This window comes from Spermophilus citellus, assembly GCF_964194105.1.
Source record: "Spermophilus citellus genome assembly, chromosome: 9".
NCBI classification, from domain to species: Eukaryota; Metazoa; Chordata; class Mammalia; order Rodentia; family Sciuridae; genus Spermophilus; species Spermophilus citellus.
In genome coordinates, this window is record NC_138191.1 from 132,352,388 (window position 1) to 132,372,360 (window position 19,973).

General features: G+C 41.4%; 1 protein-coding gene and 1 pseudogene across 2 annotated transcripts; one reads left to right on the forward strand and one right to left on the reverse strand.

Annotated features, from left to right (window-relative positions):
• Positions 1-590: 590 nt before the first annotated feature.
• Positions 591-5,051, reverse strand: LOC308655649 (T-cell immunomodulatory protein-like; annotated as a pseudogene). Its single transcript, XR_014024296.1, has 5 exons — positions 4,609-5,051; positions 3,802-4,446; positions 2,961-3,400; positions 1,978-2,900; positions 591-670 (listed from the first exon to the last, which is right to left on the reverse strand). The product of XR_014024296.1 is annotated as a T-cell immunomodulatory protein-like (transcript).
• Positions 5,052-6,346: 1,295 nt separating this feature from the next.
• On the forward strand, positions 6,347-17,636 carry DFFA (DNA fragmentation factor subunit alpha). The gene is made up of 6 exons (XM_081305734.1): positions 6,347-6,567; positions 8,477-8,638; positions 10,276-10,418; positions 15,856-16,045; positions 16,224-16,375; positions 17,061-17,636. The coding sequence occupies exons 1-6, from the start codon at positions 6,438-6,440 to the stop codon at positions 17,271-17,273; spliced, it is 990 nt and encodes a 329-aa protein (XP_081161860.1). The 5' UTR covers positions 6,347-6,437; the 3' UTR covers positions 17,274-17,636.
• Positions 17,637-19,973: the final 2,337 nt, after the last annotated feature.

The following is a 19,973-nucleotide window of genomic DNA, read 5'->3' on the forward strand; positions in this document are numbered from 1 at the left end:
CAGGGTCTTGCCAAATTGCTGAAGGTCTCACTAAGTTGCTGAGGCTGGCCTAGAATGTGTGATCATCCTGCATAGCTGGGATTACAGATGTGCACCACTGCACCCAGCTAAATATTAGTTTTTCTGGAAGAAAATTACAAACTTCTGGAAGCATACTATTAGAACAAACACACCTATATTCCCAGCTACTTTGGAGGTTGAAGCAGGAGGATCTCTTTTTTTTTTTTTTTTTAAAGAGAGAGTGAGAGAGGAGAGAGAGAGAGAGAGAGAATTTTTTAATATTTATTTATTTTTTTTTTAGTTCTCGGCGGACACAACATCTTTGTTGGTATGTGGTGCTGAGGATCGAACCCGGGCCGCACGCATGCGAGGGGAGCGCGCTACCGCTTGAGCCACATCCCCAGCCCCAGGAGGATCTCTTGAGCCCAGGAGTTTGACATTAGCCTGAGCAACATAGTGAGATCTCCATTAAAAAAAAAAAAAAAAAAAAAAAAGCTGGTGGCGATACCATATGCCCTTTTTTTTTTTTTTAAGGGCGAGTGAAAGAGGAGAGAGAGAGAATTTTTAACATTTATTTTTTTTTAGTTCTCGGCAGACACAACATCTTTGTTGGTATGTGGTGCTGAGGATCGAACCCGGGCCGCACGCATGCCAGACCAGCCGCTACCGCCTGAGCCACATTCCCAGCCACCATGTGACCTTAATCCCAGCAATTCAGAAAGCTAAGGCAGGAGAGCAACTCAGTCCTACTTGGACAACTTAATGAGATCCTGTCTTAAAAAGTAAAAAGAGCATGGGATGTAGCACAGTAGAAAAAAGTGCCCCTGGGTGGATTCAAACTAAAAAGCTTCTCAGCAAAAGAAACAATCAGTGAGGTGAATAGGGAGCCTACTAATTGGGAACAAATTCTTATCACATGCACACCAGATACAGCACTAATCTCTGAGTTCTTTATATATTCTTGACATTAGAATATATAAAGAACTCAAAAATATTAACACCAAAAAAAAAAAAAAAAAACAAATAAACTAAACAATAAATGGGCCAAGGACCTGAACAAACACTTCTAAGAAGAAGATATACAATCAACAATTATATGAAAAAATGTTCATCATCTCCAGCAATTAGAGAAATGCAAATCAAAACTACTCTAAGATTTCATCTCACTCCTGTCAGAATGGCAGCTATTAAGAATACAAACATCAGTAAGTGTTGGTGAGGATGTGGGGGAAAAGGCACATTCATACATTGCTGGTGGAACTGCAAATTGGTGCAGCCAATATGGAAAGCAGTGTGGAGATTCCTTGGAAAACTGGGAATAGAACCACCATTTGACCCAGCTATCCCACTCCTTGGTCTATACCCAAAGGACTTAAAAATAGCATACTACAGGGGCTGGGGATGTGGCTCGCGAGGTAGCGAGGTAGCGTGCACCTGGCATGCGTGCAGCCTGGGTTCGATCCTCGGCACCACATACAGACAAAGATCTTGTGTCATTAAAAATTCTCTCTCTCACACTCACTCTTTAAAAAAAAAAAAAGATATGATTATCTTCATGTTCAGAAAGTACTAGGGTTTTTATTCATTTTGAGTGCTGTTTTCAAGTTTCTTTCCAAATGAGATGGAATTCAGGAAATAACTATATCAAAAACTATTTTGCTGGGCTGGGGATGTGGCTCAAGCGGTAGCGCGCTCGCCTGGCATGCGTGCGGCCCAGGTTCGATCCTCAGCACCACATACCAACAAAGTTGTTGTGTCCGCCGAGAACTAAAAAATAAATATTAAAAATTCTCCCTCTCTCTCTCTCTCTCTCTCTCTCTCTTTAAAAAAATAAAATAAATAAATAAATAAAAAATAGCATACTACAGGGAGTATGTATCAATGTTTACAGCAGCACAATTCACAATAGCTAAACTGTAGAACCAACCTAGATGCCCTTCAGTAGATGAATGGATGAAGAAACTGTGATATATAAACACAATGGAATATTACTCAGCATTAAAAGAGAATAAAATCATGGTAAATGAATGGAGCTGGAGAAGATAATGCTAAGTGAATTTAGCCAATTCCAAAAAACCAAATGCTGAAAGATTTCTCTGATTTAAGGATGCTGATTCATAATATCATAATATGCTGAGGGGGATTAAATGAACTCTAGATAGGCAAAGAGGAATAGGAGAGGGAGGGGAAAGGAGGGGACATGGGGGGGAAAGACATGGAATGAGATGGTAATCATTACCCTGTGTACATGTATGAAGACACGAAGGATGTGACTCTACTTTGTGTACAACCAGAGATATGAAAAATTGTGCTCTATATGTGTAATATGAATAGTAATGCCTTCTGTTGTCATACATAACAAATTAAACATTTTTAAAAAGTTCTCCTCGGTGCAATTCCCAGTACAAAAAAAAAAAAGAACAACAACAACAAGAAGGAGGAGTTGTTGTCAGGAACATCTGAGCAATTTCAAACAGTGCCGTTGTTCACATTTTCCCTTTTCTGATTTACTTCAAATCTTTGTTTTGGAGGAGGCTGGGAATTAAAGTTTAATTTCAGCTTGGCTAACCACAGCAAATTGGAGTAGTTAAATTGTTACTTCAGATCTTAATGTTTAGTCTTTTTTAAACTATATTTATTTTAATATTTTCCAATAATTGCCAAGAGATGCATAATTTATAAATAATATTCAAAATCCCTATTTTCTTCTATAAGCCAAAACTTAGTATTTCAACTAATCGAATGAATGATCGCTCCTTTATATAATATTAAAGCCAAGTCACAGAGCATTGCTTGAAACCTATGGGCCTCTTGATCATTTTCTCTATCATCTGCTTTCTTTTATTGCCTAAGCAAAATGCCAATTATTGCCAAGATGGAAACACAGACATCCATGAGATCTACGGCAGTAAGTAGAAGGATGTTACTTGGTGTAACATAGTTTGACACCCCAGCTTCACAAGACACTGTGAAGGTATGGAATGACAATTAGCTGGGAATTTGGAATGATTGTAGTCCACTCTTGTTTTTGTACAGATGTCTCTCTAGAAGGACAGGGAATTCCAACATAAAGATTGTCAGGAAAGTTTTCACTACGATCTGAGCCAAGTACATTGTATGGTAGTTGGGGAGCTAAATGTGCTGATTGGCCAAGTTGTCCAGCTGAGACATTTTTCAGTTATCCATTGGCATCTATAGATGTATACACCATATATGGCTCAGGTTGATTCACTCCAAAAGGTGTTATCTTATGAAGACAGTCATTAGAACACAGACCACTAGGAACACACACTTTTACAAAATACACATCTGCTTCAAAGTTATTTTTTAATGTATAGATGGCAAAATCATTATTTGTGTAGACTTTCCTTGGGACTACAATATCCAAGATCCCATCTTCCTAAATGTCAAAAAGGTGGCAATCATGGTATGTGGGCTCTCTCTCCTCCAGTGAGGAGGTCTATGGAACAGGGTAGAGGAGAGTGTGGCTTCAGATTCATGAATCAAGACCTCTGGAGACCAAGCCAGAAACAGGTCTGATTTTATTGTGTAGTTACCATGTACTCAGGCAGTAGCTAAGCAGATTATAGGCAGTAACCAATACAATTTTTGGCCAACTGTCCTTGCTGCGACCAATTGAGAAGGGGACATGGAGCAAGCGCTGGGACCACAACATGTGGCCTCACACCCAGGGATGTGTCTAAAGAGTAAGCAATTTGCTGCTCATGCACCTAGCACAAGGGGAGTGGTTTGCCACTCAGGCACCCTTAAGGTATGTCACATATGCAGTACTCCATGCACTTGTCCCCACACCATGGCATCTCTGATTTGATTTAGGTCCATTAGTCCAGTAAGATTTAAACATTGGGTATGCCTCCTTACAGCTCACATTATTATCAGGGTCATTCTCTAGTGAAAAGTTCTGTTGTTTGCTTCCAGACGTATGTATGTCTTTAGTGTGGCAGGAGTATCTGGATAGCCATCCATGTTATAGTCTCCAATATGAAGGAAAACTGGAAATGGTATTTCAGTCAGTCATCCTTCATGCACAAATGGCACAAAGGCCCAGAGTGTGTCCTTATTGCTGAAATCCTGTAGGACTGGAACCCACTGCTTTATTCCAGATTTCAGTAAGGAGTTGATGATATTTTGGCAGTTTTATCTTCACAGCCTGGAAGTTAGTGATCCTTTGTCCATCTACATCAAAGTCTGCAAATGCTGACTGTCCATCCACCACTATATTTTGAGGTTTTTGTGGACAGAGAACTTTCCACCCCAATTTTCCCATATCTCAAACTAGAAGGTACTACAGTCAGACAATGTTGTCAGGAATCAATCTGCTGCAAAATCTTCAGTCAGATCAATAAATGAATGAGAATGTGGAATTCACATATTCTTATTAGTGGTCAAAGCAGATTGCCATAATAAATTTCCTTCTAATAGTATCTTTGGCTTGGAGCTGTGGCTCAGTGGTAAAGTACTCATCTAACACGTGCAAGGCACTGGGTTCAATCCTCAGCACCACATAAAAACAAATAAAATAAAGGCATCTTGTCCAACTACTGTCCAACTACGACTAAGAAAAAAAGTGTTTTAAAAAAATAGTATCTGTGGCTGGCTGGATCCATTTGTGATACCAAATGTATCATGAATTAGATCACCATTGAAGTCCATAATTAGTGGCTGATCTTGAAAAGTCCTATTGAGTATGGTTATATTGTTTGATTTTGTCCACAGAAGATAACAGCTCGTAATTCATTGTTGGCATGTTTCTGGGGAAAATATGTTAGAAGGACATCCATTTGTGAATCACCATTATAATCCCCAGAGACTACACTTGTTATCAATGCACTGTGATTCTTGAAAGATACCTTTACTTTGAGTTTAAAATAGGGTGCATTCTGATCTGTCATAAAAGATGATGAAATCATTTTTTCCAGCTGGCATACTTCTTAATGTTTAGTCTTGCCAAAGAACAATTTTCTTAATTTCAATTTTGATTTATTTTTAGTTCTAAAATCAGGCAACTCTTCATTCCATAAAAGAGAATAAGTGCTCCAATGAGCACAGCATAAGAGGTTAGTTTTATAAGCAGAAACAACAACAAAATAGTAGATTGGTCATTTCAAAGTTACTTTCCTTGTAAAAACAAGGACAGAGAGAGAGAACAATAAGAAAATAACTGATTGGTCAACATTACTTCAAGTTTCCTTTCAGTATAAGAATTAAGGAAGAGGGTGGGGCTGGAGATGTGGCTCAAGCGGTTGTGCGCTCGCCTGGCATGCCTGCGGCCTGGGTTCGATCCTCAGCACCACATACAAACACTCTCCTCTCTCACTCTCTCTTAAAAAAAAAAAAAAAAAAAAAAAAAAGAATTAAGGAAGAGGGAACTTCACCATCATGCCAGTTAAAACTGACCTGTTTGAGAAATTTGGCTGTTATCTTTGTAATCCTGATTTCTGGGAAATTGAGATTAACAGTTCAGTTTCAGTTTGGTAGTGCTGGGGACTGAATCCAGGGACTTGCACATACTAGGCTGAACTACTGAGCTACACTCTCAGCTCTCCATTTAGATTTTTAGTCAGGTCTATTGCAGCCTGGTGCAGGAGCTTAGTCCAGAATAGTGACCTCTTGTACTTTTTTTTTTAACAGCCTATTTATGTATTTAAGCATTTGTTCAGCAGGTCCAATCTGATTTGCACAGGTGTAGCAGGGAATCGAATGACAGACTTATTTAAGTATTAACATTATGCATCTATATATGCATGTAAGGATCATCTAAATTTCAAGGAAGTACGTGTGTGTGTGTGTGTGTGTGTGTGTGTGTTTCATAATGCAAAATAAATCCCCGTTGAACTCACTTGTAAACGTTCAATTGCAACTCCTAAAGAGAACACTGAAAACTGGTCTGGGGACTGTATGACCAATATGATTCTATGATATGTATACTCAGAAAAATGAGACATTATATCCTATCTATGTATGACATATCAAAGTATATAAGTGCATTCTACCGTCATGTATAACTAATTAAAACAAATAAAAAATTAAAAAAAAACTGGTCTGGGGATTAGTCAGTAGTAGGACATATGCTTAATGTGCATGAGACCCGGAGTCCCATTCTGCAGTACCGCCAAACGTCTTTCCTTCTCCTCTTTCTCCTTCTCCCGCTCCCCTTCCCTCTCCCCATCCCCTCCTCATCTCCCGCCCCACAACCCCATCTTTACACACAGACACTACAGGTCCCAGCATGCTCTGGGGCTGCATGTGACTGACTACAACTAGAACTACATCTCCCGGCGTGCCTTGATCTCACGCGGTGATTTGCTTCTGCGAGAACTACATCTCCCGACAGGCCACGGGAAGCGGTGGGAGTAAAAGGAGCGCTCTACACTGTTTCCCAAGACTTCCCAGAGTCAAGTTCCACCTGGAAGAGGATGGAAGTGACCGGTGGTGCTCCGGAACCCGACGAGATTCGGCTTCTAAAGCCATGTGTGCTGCGCCGCAATCAGAGCCGCGAACAGCATGGCGTGGCGGCCTCCTGCCTCGAGGAGCTGAGGAGCAAGGGTTGGCCCGGGACTGGGACCGGGGCGGGGACGGGGAGAGCGCCACGGGTGAGGATATCCGGTGGAGGCAAGGACGGTCGGGCAAAGTGTCGAGTATTCTCGCTGCTCTGCGAAGCCCTGGGACAGAAATGCCCCAAGGCATAGCGATTGACAAGTTTCAGGCATTTATCTCCTGTGAGACGTAATGGGCGGGGGGGGGGGGGGTGCGGAATGGACTGGAAGCAATATGTAAGGGAAGACCGACTCCACTTAGGTGTCGCCTAAAACAGATTTTGGACCTCAAGGAGTCTAGTGCATTCTTGCCAATCTGGCTCACTAAGGTGGTGCTGGGACCCCCAGCTGAGCCCACCGTGGAGTGGAGGGGGGTTTCCATCGTCAGCTGCTACTGGTACCTGTGCCACAAAGAGGAAGCTGCAAATGACAACTCCTGTAGGGTCCAGGCCATGATCATGAGCTGATGGAAGTTCTGAGTCCAGCCCCAGACTGCTTGAACTTGCACTTAATCATATCTGGACCCTTAGTTTTCTCATCAGCGAAGTGGGTGTATTTCCAGCTCTGATACAAAAGATTCTGGGATTCTCAAATGACACAATACATTCAAATGAATTACAAGTGTTAGTAGCCCCTAGCAACAAATTATGTATCCAAAGAAGTTCTGCAGGTTTAGCTTGTGAGCCAATCCCAGACATACAGTCAGCCTGCCTGAAGGTGTACACTGCTTCCTCTGAGTCACAAAGCTCCAGCAAATGTTTTTTTTTTTTTTTAATTATTTATTTTTTGAGAGAGAGAATTTCAATATTTATTTTCTAGTTATCAGTGGATACAACATCTTTGTTGGTATGTGGTGCTGGGGATCCAACCCGGGCCGCAGGCATGCGAGGTGGGCGCGCTACCGCTTGAGCCACATCCCCAGCCCCAGCAAATGTCTTATAGAAGATGTGAGACTCAGGAATACCCCAAGCACTATAAGTGCTTTGGTGACATGGATTTTTTTTCTACATAAGCATTTACATATTTCTTCCTGGCATTAAGTTCCATGATTTTAGTTCAACTTATGTGGACTGGATGGATAGCCTTGGCTGAGACTTCTGTTCTCTGGACCTATACAGGTTTGCTGTTCTATCTTGGTTGATAGATAGCATTGCCAAAGGATATTTATAGTCTCAGCTTTTTCTGCTTAGTCCAATCTTGGTATTTGATGAATTGCCATCACTTAGCAGGATGGGGCAGACTGGCCCTGGAGAAAGGATCTTGCTCAGTGATGATAAAAATGAAAAGCTCCTGATACAAGCTTCTGCCTTTTATATTTTTCTTTAAGCTAGAATACCTATAAAGGAAGATACTACAAAGAACAAAAAGTATTCCTTTTTTTTTTTTTTTTGGAGACATTTGACACATAGGAGAATTTTATTATTTTTTTTGCAATCCTAGGGATCAAACCCACACACAGGAAAATTTTAGATGACCGCTGAATGAATAAATGAAAGAACACATATGCATAAGGAATCAAACCAGACTTGTGTTGGTTGGTTGTTCATTCAAAGACAGACTCAATGTCTCCTGGATGGGGAAACACATTTTCAGAAGCCATACTGGGCTTAAATCCCAGTTCTGCCACTTATTCTGTGATCTTGGACAAGTTAACTAACCTCTCCAAACTTTGGGTGACATGGATTATCTGTAAAATGGAAATAACAACAGTACCTGATTACTGCTGATTATGAAAAGCACTTAAAATAATATCAAGCACATGGTAAGGGTTACTTTAGTGTTAATATTTATAATTGTTATTGTAGTTACTATTGTCTACAGGGATTCTGCTCAGCTTGGGGGGGCCATCCATATTGAGAGTACTGGATATAATTTCCTTATGGATATTTTTCAGTTGCCAAATATTTTATTCTTCTTAGCCTGTGACATTCTGGCCATTGACAAGTCCCTGACACCAGTCACTCTGGTCCTAGCAGAGGATGGTACCATAGTGGATGATGATGATTACTTCCTCTGTCTGCCTTCCAACACCAAGTTTGTGGCATTGGCCAGTAATGAGAAGTGGACGTACAGCAATTCAGGTGAGGAACACTGGCTGTATATGACATCATTGTCATCATAATTGATTTCACTGCACAGGCATCTGATTGCCATTTTGTTGTTTAAGCATTTATCCAGCAAATGTTTACCTGAGCACCTTCTGTGTGCCAGACAGGTGCCAAGTCCTGGGGTTATTTATTTATTTATTTTTTAAAGATAGAGTGAGAGAGGGAGAGAGAGAGAGAGAATTTTTCAATATTTATTTTTTATTTATTGGCAGACACAACATCTTTGTTTTGTATGTGGTGCTGAGGATTGAACCCCGGGCCGCACGCATGCCATGCGAGCACGCTACCGCTTGAGCCACATCCCCAACCCGGAGTCCTGGGGTTAAAGAGGAGTGTGGTGGGCTGGGGATGTGGCTCAAGCGGTAGCGCACTCGCCTGGCATGCGTGCGGCCCGGGTTCGATCCTCAGCACCACATACCAACAAAGATGTTGTGTCCGCCGAGAACTAAGAAAAAAATAAAAAAAAAAAAAAAAAAAAAAAAGAGGAGTGTGGTGTAGTTCTCAACTCATTCACAGTACACCAGACTGGATCAGGCTGCTTGGGTCTGATCCATTTACTAGTGAGGCTAGTAAAAAGGCTCTGCCATTTACTAGCGAGGTGATACTTACTGTCATGATAATTTCAGTGCCTGTCTCCTAGGATCAACATATGAATAATATAGTACCAACCATGGCTTCTCAATAATACCATTGACATTTTAAGCCAGAGAATCCTCCGTTGTGGAGAGGCTGTTGTGTGCATAGTAGAATGTTTAGCAACTTCCTTGCCTCTTATCACTCAATGTCCCCTGCCCCAGCTTTGACAACCAGACATTGTCAAATGCATTTAGATCCTACCTGACACATGGTAAGGGCTCAGTAAATGTTACCTATCACTGTCATCATCATCACTTGAGATGCAAAGGCAACTAACAGAGAATCCCAGGAACTTGAGAGGTTGAGGCAGGAGGATCACAAGTTAAGGGACAGCCTCAGCAACTTTGTGAGACCCTGTCTCCAAATAAAACAAAATAAAAAAGGACTGGGGACATAGCTCAGTTGTGAAGTACCCCTGGTTTCAATCCCTGGTCCCCAAAACATAAATAAAAGGTAAATACTATTAGCAGTCAAGGATCAAAGAATTAAAGAAATATATTCAGAAAAGTCATTGCTACTAAATTGGGGAAATCAGCCTTTAGCAATGGCTCTCCAGCCACTATTGTACTTGTGCCCAAGGGGCAGCAAGCAATGGCTTGCTCTTTAAGGATGGAACCATTCCACATATGGGAGAAGCACTGGTGAGAATGAGTGTTTTCCTATATAAAAGCAAAAAAAGGGAGGTGTGGTAGGATCCTGGGACCATACATGACTAAGTGTTGGGGTTAGGTGTCTCTTCCATAGAGGAATACAGAGCAGTTTCACACAAAAATAAATTGAAGAAAAAAATTTAAGATCCTAGATAGAGATTTTTTACTTTCCTGAGAATCCTTAAGAGCAGGTTCGTTCTTCCTCATTGAAACTGTCCTTAGTGGTCAGTGGGAGGGACACACACATCCTCCAGAGGTCTGTGCTAACCGAGGAGGTAAAAACGGTACTTGAAGTGACTGACAGCATTTTCTCCTAAATATCAGATGGAGGTACAGCTTGGATTTCCCAAGAGTCCGTTGATATCGATGAAACAGACAGTGGGGCAGGACTGAGGTGGAAGAATGTGGCCAGGCAACTGAAACAAGATCTGTCCAGCATCATCCTGCTGTCAGAGGAAGACCTTCAAGTAAGCCCTTGATTAAACCCAGTGCTCACCCAGCCTCTGTAGTCCCCAGCCCCTTCTTAGCTTCTAGGCCTCTTCCCATAATAATTTCATTATTTCTTAATTTTTAACTATTATTTTTTTCATTTTTTTATTTTTTGAAGTCCTGGAATTGAACCTAGGACTTTGTGCATGCTAGGCAAGCACTGTACCCCAATAATTTTCCTAATTTTTAAATAATTTTTACATTATACCTAAGAGTCTTCATTTTTTTTAATAGAGAAGAGAGAGAGAGAATTTTTTAATATTTATTTTTCAGTTTTCAGTGGACACAACATCTTTATTTTATTTTATGTGGTGCTGAGGATGGAACCCAGCGCCCCTCGCATGCCAGGTGAGCGCGTTACCACTTGAGCCACATCCCCAGCCCAAAGAGTCTTCATTTTATGATGATCCCTACAGTAGGTTTTTTTGAGGTGAGGGTGTTTTTCAACAGTACTGGGGATTAAATCTAGCACCTCACACAAGCTAGGCAACCACTCTACCACTGAACTACATCCCCAGACCTGTTTTTAAAATTTTCATTTTGAGACACCGTCTCATAAGTTGCCCAGGCTGACCTCAAACTTGCAATCCTCCTGCTTCAGCCTGCCAAATAGCTGGAATTACCAGCCTGCGCCACTATGCCAGCTGAGTAGCCCTTATTCAGCCCTCACCATGCATTAAAGTCACCTGTGGATTTTTTTTTTTAAATACAGATGCCCCGGCTCCATCCTACACCTGTCTAGGTGGACATTGGAGGTTAGGGATGTGCTGCTAAGGAGTGTAGAGTTGGAGTAGCTGGACTCAAATTCCAGCTGTCTTTTTGACTATGTGGCATTAGCCTGATTTCTTGCATTCCTCTCCAGTGAAGTTAGGTTTCAGGAAAAAAGTATGTTTTCATTTAAAAACTATTGATTGAATCTCTCTCCTGGGCTTCACCTGGCTCTGAGCACTGGGAGTATGGTACTGAATTGGTATGGAAGTGACTTTTTGGTCATTTTTAAATTTACGTATTTATTTGGGAATAAAGGATATGAATATATTCACATGTTTCAAAATCCAAGAGGTATAGAAACATAGTTCTACAGAGAGCCAAAAAGTGAAAATTACTCAAATGTCCATCAATTGATGAATGAATAAACAAAATATAGGAAGTCTATACTACAGAATCTTATTTGGCCATAAAAAATGGAATATTAGTGCATGTTAAAATAGGATGATCCTTGGGACTAGGGATATGGTTTACATGGTAGAGTGCTTGCCTCACATGCACAAGGCCCTGGGTTCAATCCCCAGCACCACCAAAAAAATAGGATGAGCCTTGAAAACATTACACAGAGTGAAAGAAGCCAGTCACAAAGTGCACGTAATTCATGATTACATTTATATGAAATGGCCAGAATATGCAGATCCATAGAGAAGGAGAGTAGTTTACTGTTGGGCTGGGGCACTAAGGAAGAATATGAAGTAATTGCTAATGGGTTTCTTTTCAGGGTGGTAAAAAAATGCATATGTGTATGTATGTTTTTATTTAGTGCTGGGGATTGAACCCATGGTCTCACACATGCTAAGCACATGCTCTACCACTGAGCTATACTCCAAGCCTGTGGTGAAAACATTCTAAAATTGATTGTACTAGTGGTTACATAACACTATGGGCATACTAAACCTATTTTATACTATTTTTATTTAGTATTTTATACTAAAACCCACTGAATGAATGAATCAAATGGCATATGAATTATATTTCAGTATGTTGAACAAAAAGGACTCACAAACCAGGTATAGTACTGCATGTCTATAATCCCAGCAACTTGAGAGGCTGAGGCAGGGGGATCTCAAGTTCAAGGTCTCAGCAATTTAGCAAGACCCTGTCTCAAAATAAAACACAAAAAGGACTGGAGATGTAATTCAGTGGTAAAGTGCCCCCTGGGTTCTATTCCTAGTACAAAAAGAAAGGAAGAAAAACCTCCCAAACTTGGACATTTGGATTGCCATCTGTCTTGCTATTCCAGATAGTACTGCAAGAGTGCATACCAAGGTCATTTTGCACAGTCACTTATCCATAAAATAAATTTACAGGTGTAACTGCTAAATTAAAGGGTGCATGCATTTGATAAATATTGGCAGGTTCCCAAGAGGTGACAATTAAACTAAAAGCTACAGGACAAGATGGATCCTGCATAGGAAGTTTGGAGCCAATGTTCTAAGCAGAGGGAAGTCAGGAGCCTTCCTTATTTATTTTTTTTTAAAGAAACAGAACAGGCACACCTGTAATCCTAACTACTCTGGAGAATGAGATTGGAAGATCCAAGTTCAAAACTAGCCTCAGCAATGAAAAATGGGCTGACACTTGCTTAGCACATGTGAAGCCCTGGGTTTGATCCCCAGTACTGAAATAAAAAGGAAAGAAAAGAGCCAGACGTGGTGGCACACACCTGTAATCCCAGCAACTAGGGAGGCTGAGGCAGGAGGATTGCAAGTTCAAAGCCAACCTCAGCAACTTAGCAAGGCCTTAAGCAATTTAGCAAGATCCTGTCTCAAAACAAAAAAAATCAAAAAAAGGGCTGGGGATGTGGCTCAGTAGTTAAGTACCCCTGGGTTCAATCCCTGGTACCAAAAAAGAAAAGAAAAAAAAAAGAAAGTGATCATGACCTTCCTTCCCACCTCAACAGACTAGCATGTTGCAATGGATCCTTTGAATGGGGAGCACCATAGGCCTTACTTGAATAGAAACATCAGCTTGTGAGTTGCTGGTCAGAGCCTGAACCCTGAGGGAAACTTAGGACACTCAAAGAGAGCTTATGAGGCTGGACACCCACAGATAAAGGAAAAACTTGAGGCCAAGGGCACTGAGGGCCTTGAGGACAGGTGAAAGGGAAGGAAAGAGCATAGAAATCATTTATACATGGTGAGAGTCTTAGAATAAGACTGATTCTTGGGAAGTCACTTGCCCTCTCTTGCCTCATTTTCCACATCTGTAAAATGGGATTATGCTAGTACCTCTCTTGTAAGGTTTATACCTCTTGAATTTTGAATCTTGTGAATATATTAATATTACCTGTTCAATAATTGATGCAACATAAAATTTAAAACTAAAGTCTTTTCCTCAGAGAGGCCCTTCCCAATCTAGTACTCAAGAAATGCAGGCTTTTGATCGGAGTGTTTTTATTGAGCTCCATCCACACGAGGGCTGACACACAGCTGACTTTAGAGCCACTGCCCAAATGTTAGCAGTTTGGTCTTTTTCTTTCTTTCTTTTTTTTTTTCTTTCTTTCTTTTTTTTTTTTTTTTTTTTTTTTTTGTGTGTGTGTGTGTGTGTGTGTGTATGTGGTGCTGAGGCTTAAACCCAGGGCCTTGTGCATGCAAGGCAACACCTCTACCAACTGAGCTATAACCCCAGCTCTGGTCTTTTTCTTGTAAAGATTACTTTTTTTTTTTTAATTTTTTAATTGTAGTTGGACACAATACCTTAATTTTATTTATTTATTATTTTTATGTGGTGCTGAGGCTTGAACCCAGGGCCTCACACATGCTAGGCAAGTGCTTTACCACTCGGCCACAACCCCAGCCCTAAAGATTACTTTTTTTTTTTTTTTTTTTTTTCTTTTTTTTTTTTTTAAATATTTATTATTTAGTTCTCGGCGGACACAACATCTTTGTTGGTATGTGGTGCTGAGGTTCGAACCCGGGCCGCACGCATGCCAGGCGAGCGCGCTACCGCTTGAGCCACATCCCCAGCCCTAAAGATTACTTTTAATCTAGTGCTGTATATACAAAAAAAAAAAAAAAAGAAAGAAAATGAACCACCTTCTTTTTACATGTCTTCATACGTGTACTTTGGATAATGATGTCCATCACATTCCATCATCCTTGCTAACCCCCTGCCTCCTCCCTTCCCCCCTCACCCCTCTGCCCTACCTAGAGTTTACCTATTCCTCCCATGCTCCCCCCTCCCTACCCTACTATGAATCAGTCTCCTTATATCAGAGAAAACATTCAACATTTGTTTTGGGGGGATTGGCTTACTTCAGTTAGCATTATCTTCTCCAACTCCATCCATTTACCTGCAAATGCCATGATTTTATTCTCTTTTAATGCTGAGTAATATTCCATTGTATATATATATGTCACATTTTTTTTTTATCTATTCATTTACTGAGGAGCATCTAGGTTGATTCCACAGTTTAGCTATTGTGAATTGTACTGCTGTAAACATTGATGTGGCTGTCTCCCTGTAGTATGCTATTTTTAAGTCCTTTGGGTATAGACCAAGGAGTGGAATAGCTGGGTCAAATGGTGGTTCTATTCCCAGTTTTCCAAGGAATCTCCACACTGCTTTCCATATTGGCCACACCAATTTGCAGTTCCACCAGCAATGTATGAGTGTGCCTTTTCCCACACATCCTCACCAATACTTACTGTTGTTTGTATTCTTAATAGCTGCCATTCTGACAGGAGTGAGATTTCATCAGAAATTTCATTAGAGTAGTTTTGATTTTCATTTCTCTAATTGCTGGAGATGATGAACATTTTTTCATATAATTGGTGATTGATTGTATATCTTCTTCTGAGAAGTATCTGTTTAGGTTCTCAGGTACTTATCGAGTCCCCCATCTCAAAATAAAAAGGGTGGGGATGTGGCTTAGTGGTTGAGCATCCCCAGTAACTCCTCCCTCTGAAAAAAAAAAAAAAAGAAAAAAAAAACTTAAAGCTTTAAAAAAGTAAACAAGAATTTAAGGGCTGGGGATGTGGCTCAAGTGGTAGCGTGCTCGCCTGGCATGCGTGCGGCCCAGGTTCGAACCTCAGCACCACATACCAACAAAGATGTTGTGTCCGCCGAGAACTAAAAAATAAATATTAAAAATTCTCTCTCTCTCTCCCCCTATCTCTCTCTCTCTTTAAAAAAAAAAAAAAGAATTTAAGTATTTAAGGTTAAAGAGAGGAACTTTTGCTTACAACAGCATCATATTTTTTTTATAGTTGTCGATGGACTTTATTTTATTTATTTATATGCAGTACTGAGAATCGAACCCAGAGCTTCACATATGCTAGCAAGCACTTTGTCACTGAGCTACAACTCCAGCCCATGGTTTTGTTTTTAATGAGGCACCAAAGTCTCGCCTTCCCAGTTTTCACACTGGGAGAGTACTGGAAACATCACAGGCCCCCTCTTGACCCTCAGCCAGCCATGATAGGAACTCTGGGGAAAATGAAATGGGTTCTGTGATAGATATATTTTGAGAGAGAACACCAGGTTTAGAAAGTAGTTTGCTAGGGCTGGGGATATAGCTCAATTGGTAGAATAGCTCAGTAGGTAGAATGCTTACTTTGCATGCACAAGGCAATCCTTGGCACCACAAAAAAAAAAAAAAATTAAGAAAGTAATTTGCGATCTCTCGATGTGTTTGTTCATTAGGTGCTTATCAACGTTCCGTGTTCAGACCTGGCTCAGGAACTCTGCCAAAGCTGTGCTACTGTCCAGGGGCTCCAGAACACACTCCAGCAGGTGCTTGACCAGAGAGAGGAAGCCCGTCAGTCCAAGCAGCTCCTGGAGCTTTATCTGCAGGCCTTGGAAAAGGAGGGTGGCATCTTGTCAAAGCAGGAAGGTAGGACTCTGCTGGGGCTACCCTGAGCACTCAGGAGCCTTCCCTCAAGAAAGGACCCACGCGCAGGCAGCCAGGAACACTTCAAGTGACATTTATCTTTTGCCCAACCAGTTGCTCTACCTGGTGGGCTGTCTGTGTGATTGCAATTGTGCTCATCTCTCTCACATCTGCTTTGCAGAGTCCAAAGCTGCCCTTGGTGAAGACGTGGATACAGTTGACACAGCCGTCAGCAGAGAGATCACCTCTGAAATTGCACTTAGGGGCCAGATCCTCACAGTGCTGAAAGAGAAGCCTGTACCTGAGCTGAGCTTGTCTAATCAGGATTTGGAGGTGGGCGAGACCCAGGGACACTAAGCTCAGGAAATGACCTGCCCTGGAGAAGTAGTATGACCGACCGTGGAGGGGCACGTTTGGGGTTTCTTTTCACCTCTGCAGACCTCAAAACATAACTGCCAGTTTGCCTATCATATGTCAAAGCATTTGCAAACACCTAATTTAAGTCAAATGAGAATGGCTTTAAAGAGAAAACATGTGCACGTCCTCAGATCATCAAAGGCCATTCTCTGGTCTTGGATTGGTAATGAAATGACTAAAGCTGACAGGGAGAGAAAGCAGGGCTTGAGCTTCTGAGATGGCTACCAGTTCAGTCCTGAGGTCTGTAAAATGGCACATGAGAAGGCAGAGTTGTCAGCCATCTAAAGCCAGGCTACAAGGAGCTGGACAAAGGAAGCCCATCCAGGTGGGTGCTCCTCCTCATCCTCTGTCCTTGTCCCTGTCCCAAGTGCCCTTCTATTGTAGACAGAAGGGAAGGAAGTTGTTGTTGACAGGAGCTTGGCTCAATTTCCTGGTGGTATTGAATGGTAAGAGAAAGCACTTGAAGATTTACTGTGAAAGAAAACTGGCCTTTCGGCCTAAACATGAGCTGATGTTGCCTAATCTATTCCCCTAAAGAAAATCACAAAAGCACAGACAAGAGCACAGGAGTGGTTCTCAGTGGTTCTTATTCTTGCTGCAGTTGGTGACCAGGGAAGATACCAGAGTGTTGGCTGCTGCCTTGAACTGGGACATAAAGAAGGCAGAAACGGTTCAACGGGCCTGTGATCAGGAGCTCACCCTGCGCCTGCAGCAGGTACAGAGCTGGTGCTCACTCAGGAGTCTTTCAGCAAGGAGGAATTCCCTGCCTGAAGACCCACAGAATCCTAAAAGAGCCAAGCACGACCCCACATAGCTACAGCCAGAAACATGGAGGAAGCCTGCGGCCTTGGCTTGTCATCAGTGAAATTCTTCAGCCTGATCTTTTTATTGCCTGTGTCTTGCTCTGCCCTCTGCCTTCGATCATGCTCTCCTGGCCAGGCTAAGACACCAGCTTACGCCCACTTCAGAAAAGTAAGCCAGGTCTCTACATTTGCCCTTCTGCCTATTTTGAATGATCCTGCCTCCAGAGGACATGCGCTCATGATCTTGCTTGTCAGGGCCGGGGGCGTTGCTCAGTGCTTGAGCACATGCTTGGCATATGCAAGGCCCTGGGTTCCATCCCCAGCACCCAAAAATGTAAGTAAATAAAGTGCTCGTTAAGGGCAGTCAAAAGAAATTGTCATGTCTGGGACTCACTATCCTTGTTCTACAGATTGAACTGCAGAATTTTAGACACAAATAACAGTAGAGAAGGTGACTAACAGAGCATTCATTGTGGCCACAAACTTATTTCTCAAATTAACAAATTTTTTATTAAAAGGCACATATTAAGTATGCAGACCATAGGGACATAGAGACTAATTCACCATTTCTAATATCTAACTCAGTATTGTAAAATTATATATGTTACCATTGTGAAACTCTTTTCAGTTTTCTAATATGTTTTATCAGCAGGGGGTATAAAAGGCCATTAAAGTGATTTCCATGCAGTATGGCTCCGAATCTCTCTGGGAGCAGAGCAGAACATTCTAGTTTATATTCCTCCTATTTCTGTACAGATTTGTCCGGCAGGTTTGTAATCTGTACAGTCTCCTTGTTGGGAAAGGAGGACGAGTTTCATGGACATATTTGACTTTTTTTTTTAATAAATTTATTTATTTATTGTAGTTGTAGATACACAGAATGCCTCTTTTAAATTTTTTTTAAATATTTATTTTTTAGTTTTTTTAGGTGGGCACAATATTTTATTTTTATGTGGTACTGAGGATAGAACCTAGTATCTCATGTGTGCTAGGAAAGCACTCTGCCACTATGCTATAGCTCCAGCCCATATTTGACTTTTTAATCCATGCTTACAGGAAAACACAATGCCATTGAGAGATGTACTACACATGTTTTTGCTTATGTCTTTGTTCTTGGTCCTGGGATTGAACGCAGCACCCCACACCTGCTAATGCTAAGCACATCTCTACCCCCATCCCCATGTTGGCTGGTTATTAAGCAAAGAAATGTGACATTAAGTCATGGGGTGAAGGTGAGGTAAAATAGAATTGTCTCATGGGCTGGGTTGTGGCTTAGTGGCAGAGCATTTGCCTAGCATGTGTGAGGCACTAGCTTCGATTCTCCGCACCTCATATATCAATAAATGAATAAAATAAAGGTCCATCAGTGACTAAAAAAATAATATATTCTTCTAGAATGTTGAGGGGAGCGCTTAGACCTCTTTAGCCCTTTATTTATTTATTTTTTATGCTAGGGACTGAATCCAGGGGTGCTTTACCACAGAGCCATATCCCCAGCCCTTTTTTAAACTTTGAGATAAGATCTCACTAGGTTGACTTGAACTTGTGATCCTCTTGCCTGAGTCTTCTGAGGTGCTGGGGTCATAGGCTTGCCCCACAATGCCTGGCTCTCTTTGGCATCTTCTACCTCATGCTGTACCTTAGCGATTCTCACTCAAACCCAATATTTCCCTTTTTATAAATTATTTTGTGGGCTGGGGATGTGGCTCAAGCGGTAGCGTGCTCGCCTGGCATGCGTGCGGCCCGGGTTCGATCCTCAGCACCACATACCAACAAAGATGTTGTGTCCGCCGAGAACTAAAAAATAAATATTAAAAATTCTCCCTCTCTCTCTCTCCCTCCTCTCTCACTCTCTCTTTAAAAAAAAAAAAATTTAATTATTTTGTAATATCTTCTTGATTTTTTTTTTTTAAATAAAAGCCATAGCTGAAAACCGATAGCATTAAGCGGTGTATTAGGGATTGAACTCAGGAGTACTTGACCACTGAGCCACATCCCCAATCCTATTTTATATTTTATTTAGAGATAGGGTCTCACTGAGTTGCTTGGCACCTCACTTTTGCTGAGGCTGGCTTTGAACTCAGGATCCTCCTGCCTCAGCCTCCCAAGCCACTGGGATTACAGGTGTGCACTACCACGCCAGGCTAAAGCATTAATCTTAACACAAGAATAATATTTCATAAGATGCAAGAAGAAAATAATTTAATAAAATTTCATGTGTTTCACTGTCTGAATGTGACCAAAAGCACTCCAGGTCATTAGATGCCTTAACTTCCACATCAAATTACTGTGATTTTGTTTTGTTTTCTATTACTGGGGATTGAACCCAGGGTGCTTTCCCACTGATCTACAATCTCAGCCCTTTTTATTTTGTGTATTTATTTATTTATTGGTATTAGGAATTGAACTCAGGGGTACTTAATTACTGAGCCACATCCCCAGCCCTTTTTTATATTTTATTTAGGGACAGGGTCTCCCTGAGTTGCAAATGCCTCGCTAAGTTGCTGAGGCTGGCTTTGAACTTGTGATCCTCCTATGTCAGCCTCCCAAGTCACTGGAATTACAGGCATATGCCACTATATCTGTCTATTTTGTCTTATTTTGAAACATTCTTGGTAAGTCACCCAGACTGTCCTTGAACCTGTGAATCTCCTGAGACAGCCTCCTGTATCATTGGAATTACAGGCGTGGGCCACCATGCTTAGCTGAAT

Excerpts from the sequence above, each read along its gene's own strand:
- DFFA (XM_081305734.1), top strand. The coding sequence starts at position 6,438 with ATGGAAGTGACCGGTGGTGCTCCGGAACCCGACGAGATTCGGCTTCTA. Across the intron at positions 6,568-8,476 it reads CGAGGAGCTGAGGAGCAAGG|CCTGTGACATTCTGGCCATT; the intron begins GTTGGCCCGGGA and ends TATTCTTCTTAG. Across the intron at positions 16,046-16,223 it reads CATCTTGTCAAAGCAGGAAG|AGTCCAAAGCTGCCCTTGGT; the intron begins GTAGGACTCTGC and ends TCTGCTTTGCAG.